The 5501-nt window shown below is 34.2% G+C and overlaps 1 protein-coding gene across 2 annotated transcripts; it reads right to left on the bottom strand.

Moving 5' to 3' along the window:
• On the bottom strand, window positions 1-5501 carry LOC106473445 (balbiani ring protein 3-like). Of its 2 annotated transcripts, none has more exons than XM_013934124.2 (3): window positions 5343-5495; window positions 2346-2512; window positions 1-184 (listed from the first exon to the last, which is right to left on the bottom strand). In XM_013934124.2, exons 1-3 carry the CDS (start codon window positions 5415-5417, stop codon window positions 118-120), a joined length of 309 nt encoding a protein of 102 aa, XP_013789578.1. In that variant the 5' UTR covers window positions 5418-5495; the 3' UTR covers window positions 1-117. The 2 variants fall into 2 exon arrangements, with proteins under 2 accessions (XP_013789578.1, XP_013789577.1); XM_013934123.2 differs by lacking the exon at window positions 1-184 and adding an exon at window positions 385-707 and having other exon boundaries at window positions 5343-5501.

The following is a 5501-nucleotide window of genomic DNA, read 5'->3' as shown; positions in this document are numbered from 1 at the left end:
ATGGTATCTATACTTTTATCATTGCAAGCTTATGAGACTTCACATTTAAGACATTAAATAACTCAGTTTAAGTCAATAATGAAACCACATATATGCACTTAAACTGTACTTTTTCTTTCACTCTGTCATATCCCAGCCATCCTGCCTGATGAGCCTTGGTATTGGACGAAAGGCTTCGTCGGCACTGGATATAACAAATAATGTAGTTTGCTTTTACTCAAACGTTTTTTATAAATACTAATATCTTAAATCTTCCAAGATTATCAATAAAACATTTAAAGGATAAAAGTTTTTCAATAATTCATTAATTTTTATCTTTGAAAATTATACTTATTTTTTTTTTGCATTTTCATATACAAAAAAAAATTCAGTTCTCGTTTTGGCTATCAGTATTCATAAATTGATATATATATATATATTGGTAAACACGATTTTCGAAAACTCGAACCTTTTATAAAATAAAACTAAATGCAGAAAGTTAACAAAAAAAAACACTAACAGTATTACCAGATAAAATATTAATACCGACAAAAAATACTATTTGTAGAATTATATCATGAGCTTTTAAATACAATGTAGATAAAGTGGAGTCAGTAAAAATTTAAAGTGTCTAGAGTGGTGAAGGTCGCTCTCAATCTTCCATACGAATTCTTCTTATGAGGTTTCTGAACCAGCTGCTGGTCTTAATTTCGTTGTCATTCACGCATCTGGAAGTAACAACTATACATAAATTTCACTTCAATTCCAAACAAAATTATTAACGTGTCTAACTACGAGAGAAAACGCACACAAAACAGTGACGTAGGAAGCGGAGGGGAACCCCCTCACACACACACACACAGTAAAAATGCATCAAAATTAGGAAAATTACTCTCAGAACCTAAGACGAATTCTGGACACCGGCTATTATGGGAGCGTCTATGGCTCGGTCAAATAAACTATGTCCTTCCCCCCTACACTTCTAATTAGCCCTCCCTACAATTCTGCAGAAATAAAAAAAAAACTATAAAAAGTTTCAAGAAAGTAAAACTTGATAACTAGGAACACACTTTTAAGAAAATAAAAGTTTTTGAGACGGCTTCACCTGAGGATGACAAAATCTTGTCGAAACGTCGTACATTTATAATAAAGTTTTTTCATTACCGTCAAAACGTTTATTTCCTAGAAAGTATTTTTGGTTGATGTTAGATGGGTTTGTTTTTTTATCAGCTTAAAGTTCCACAATGGGTGATCTGTCTACCAGGAGAATTGAATCCTGGTTTTTTTTAGCAACGTAAGTCCGTAAATTTATTGGTAATCCATTGCTCGATAAAAAATAGCTAGCAGTAACAAAGTTTTATTAATATAAATGGAATTTTTTTATAGCTAGCAGTAACAAAGTTTTATTAATATTTTGACATCAGAATATTAATTGCTATTACTGTTTCAACTATTTTTTCTTTTAATTTTTTCACTTTACAGAAGTTACCTTTGTTTATTATTTTTAATTACAAGTAAACGGGGAGTAGTTTAATAATCTCTACAAATAGCGCTAAAAATCGGGTTTGACACCTGCAGTGGGAAGTGCACAATACTTCATTATGTAGCTTTGTACTTAACAATAAAACAAAATGTGAAACCTTATTAGGTTTTTGTTATCAATAACGAATGTATCTAACGTTAGAAGTCTAGATACAATTGAAAATAACATTTATTTACGACGTCTAGTAATTGGCACAAAGCCTGTCATGGTGATTGGGGGCGCTCGACTCGGAATCTGCTGGTCGCGTGTTCGAGTCACCGAACATGCTCGCCATTTGAGTAAAAGTGGGAAAATGTATTATTTACTTGGAAGTTTTCGCGCCTGCTGGTTTCCCTACGAAAGAAGAGCGCTTGTTGGAGCCTTTTTGGTCAAAGTAAGAAGTATACTGTTAGAGTAGTGGATTCGGAAACCTGAAAAGTAGTCAGAACTTGCAGATAAAGCAGTTTCTTTTCTAATGCAATTTGCTAATTACACACCTGTTTGAGACGGGATTTTCTTTAATTGCACCTCTGAACTCCAAATACAGAAAAGCGGAATGAATGCAGAACTTTGTTTGGATTTTCATTCTTTTTTTTAACACTTATGCTCCAGGGCGTCGTCTATCGGCAAGTCAAAGCATTAACATGAAAATCAAGGATTACGGCATGCGGGAAATGAAATTAAAAGAAGGGTGACGACAAGGAACGTAGTTTTCGGCATGCAGATAAACAAAACGAAATAAACTCACACAAAGAAGAACGAAAATTGAAAGGATTACAAGTGAACAATTGCACCTTTTGAGCCCCCTAGTTCCACCCTTGCAATGACTAAGAGCTATACTTACTTGCAGCGTTTCAGATCATAATAGAATCCTGTTGAGCACATGCGGCGGCTTAACATGGAGCAACGACACTGGCATGATTCACTATCCCAAAACTTCCCCTTTGACGAGCAGCGTTTCATCTTGGAATCATCTCGGCAAATACATCGACAATCGTCCTTAACAAATTTCTTTAAAAATATATATATACTAAATGAGTAAGAAAACAATAATTAGTGTCGATTCGTTGATGATCTGTATGGAGTCTTGAGGTGGGCGACGTTTCGGTTTATATTATTAGGTTGTTATCATACAAACCGAAACGTCATACACTACAGGGCTTCAGGTAAATGCAGTCTATGAAAGCTCAAACGAGAAAGGCATCGCAAAAAATTTCTTCACAGGAGTATCTGACAGGGCCGCGTTATGACAGGTGGTTAGGACGCTCGACTCGCAATCGTTGTGGGGGTGTTATAATGTGATAATAAATCACACTATTCGTTGGTAAAAGAGTAACCTAGGAGTTGGTGATGGGTGGTAATAACTAGTTGCCTTCCCTCTAGTCTTTCACTGCTAAATTAAGGACGGCTAGCACAGATAGCCCTCACGTAGCTTTGGGCAAAAGTCAAAACAAACCAAACCGCGTTATGATTTCTTCTCATTCTTGTTCACTCATCAGAACAGCGTTTCTCAAGCTAACGTTCCGACTCAAAAGGGGGTCACAGAGCTATTATAGGGGGTTATGAGATCATAAAACATATTAGGATAACAGATATCTGAAAGTATGTACAGCACTTTGCTGACATTTTGTATGGGAAGGGGTCGACACAGCCTGAAATATTTTCAAAGGGAAGCCCAGCAAAAAACGGTTGAGTGCCCCTACATAAGAATAATACAAGTGCAATATTTTTAGGACAATATTATAAATACTCAATTAACAATATATATATATGTCATATAAATGCTAAACTCGTAAGTATATAAGGATGCAACAGATTGTAGGTTATTTCAAAATTAACAATTTAGGCTAATTCTTTCTAAATTTATATAACATTCATTAGATAATATATATTGTACATTCTAATGTTTTACATTTAATAATATTGTGATGTCAATGATTTTGTTTGTTAAGCACAAAGCTACATAATGGGCTTTCTGTGCTCTGCCCACCACGAGTATCGAAACCCGGTTTCTAGCGTTGTAAGTCCGTAGGTATACCACTGGAGGAAATGTCAAAGGTATTAAAAGCATTTTAAATATTAAATATTCTTAATTATATATAAACATATACAGCACTAAAAGTGTTTTTTTCTGGGGGGGTTAAATAAATATTATTATTATTAAAGGCAATTATAACGCATTTCCGTCGGGGATGTCTCTGTGTGGTACTGGTCAGTACAATGTATTTTATACTCCTTTAGTCAATATGTAAATTTTTCGAAATTTTTGTATTTTCTCATAGTTCTGTTTAGACACAGAAAGTCTCTCAAGTAAATACATCAAACTTATTCCGATTCTACCTCTGTCTAGAACCTGGTACACTAATTGACAATTAACTGTGTTTTCTTGCAGGAAAGATAGCTTGTGATATCCCAAAAGAGACTGTCATTTCTGTCAATGAATTGGATAACAGTCTAGAGTTTCTCCACTCTTGTACTTGAGTACTAATATACGAAGGTCACGCGATGTATGGTATTGTACTTTATTTTTAGAATTAAAGGCCAAATTATCTACTACTAGAGAGGTTTTGTTGAGATTTTAAGAACTTTTTGACTTGAACTTTGTTTTCCTTTAAGATTTTGCTGTAACTCACTGTGCAAGACCTTGACTTGTTTTGTATTCGAGCTATGGGTTTATTTTAATTTTATAACTTTGTGTTAGTTTAACATGCAGGAAAGCACACAATGGACTGATGAGAGAGAGCTCATTAAGATTTCACTTCTCTCTCTCTTACCAGTCCAGTATTGTCATAACACACTTGTCGTTGTTTTGTTGTAGTTGTGATATAGTTATGTGTTATTAACGAGCTTTGCTATGCGCCTTCCATGTTTAATTTTTTTGCTCACGATGAATTCTGTAAGAGTTTAAATAGATAGTCACACGCGCACACTAAAATTGAATTTCCTTCGAACCTCCAGTTAATGTGGAAAATATCTGTATTAGGAAATGCCATACCCGTAAGGGAATTTTGTGGTACCTTTCTCGTCAGAGATACGCAAAAGCATGTAAGGGACATTTTGTAATATCTTTCTCATCCAAACTGCATGGAAGCACTAAATCTGAAGATACTTTAAAATAAATCTACAATTATCTTGATAATAACGAAGTCCAGTTTATCAAAGACTTTCAAACATTAAAAATATCGAACGACATAAAAAAAAAATAAGCTCCGTGCGGAAATATAACACATCTCAGTCAATGTTACATTCTTTTTCACACAAGTGTTCCATATAGAGGGCAGCAGCATACATACCGCCATAGCATATCTACGAGGTCCGAGAATTAGGAGGGCCGTAAATTTATTCCATTAAAGACGTAAGATGGTCAAATGCACGCCTGATTTCAGTTTTGAAAATTTAAGTAAATAAATAATTATAACCTTATTTCCACAATCTCTAATTCAAAACAAAACAAGAAAAAACTGGCACTTCATATTTCGTTCATTTCAATAACAATCGTCAAGTGTGCGCTTTAGATTTTTTTAAATAATTTGTCCATCCTACAGCGTGGGTTTATTTATATTTATTTTTAAAGTTATCATCCCATAAGCATATGATCAATCGTCCATATCTCGATTTTTCGCGTGGCCTAAATATTTCGATAAAACACGAAGAACAAATACACTCTAGCGTGGCTATTCCAACAAAATATTTTGATTCAAATAAACGAAGGCCTGAAGTTTTCCACTAGATTTTATTAATATGATAACAATTTTGTCTTTCATCAGTTTCAATAGAAAAGCTACAAAACGGGGATCTTTTTCATTATGTAACTAGTAGTAGTACAGAAAATTTTACTCACTTGTTGTCTATTACAGCTACTCGGCTTTAAAGTACACTCGCATCTACAGCGAATGTGTTTTTCTACGTCGGCCATACCACAATGTTGATCAAATATCCCACTATCGGCATTAAGTTTAAGTTCAATTACCTGTCAAAAAATACACATTTTTTTTTCAGT

This window comes from Limulus polyphemus, unplaced genomic scaffold (assembly GCF_000517525.1).
Source record: "Limulus polyphemus unplaced genomic scaffold, Limulus_polyphemus-2.1.2 Scaffold6180, whole genome shotgun sequence".
NCBI lineage: Eukaryota > Metazoa > Arthropoda > Merostomata > Xiphosura > Limulidae > Limulus > Limulus polyphemus.
Note: the sequence above shows the minus strand (reverse complement) of the source record. Positions and strands in the feature narration are given on the sequence as shown.

What these genes read in the sequence shown, in the direction of transcription:
- LOC106473445 (XM_013934123.2), bottom strand. Translation starts at nt 5,417, where the DNA reads ATGGCCGACGTAGAAAAACACATTCGCTGTAGATGCGAGTGTACTTTA. An exon ending in GTAGCTGTAATAGACAACAA is followed by an intron (nt 2,513 to 5,342) that starts GTGAGTAAAATT and finishes ATATTTTTAAAG; the next exon opens with AAATTTGTTAAGGACGATTG. An exon ending in TATGATCTGAAACGCTGCAA is followed by an intron (nt 708 to 2,345) that starts GTAAGTATAGCT and finishes TGTTACTTCCAG; the next exon opens with ATGCGTGAATGACAACGAAA.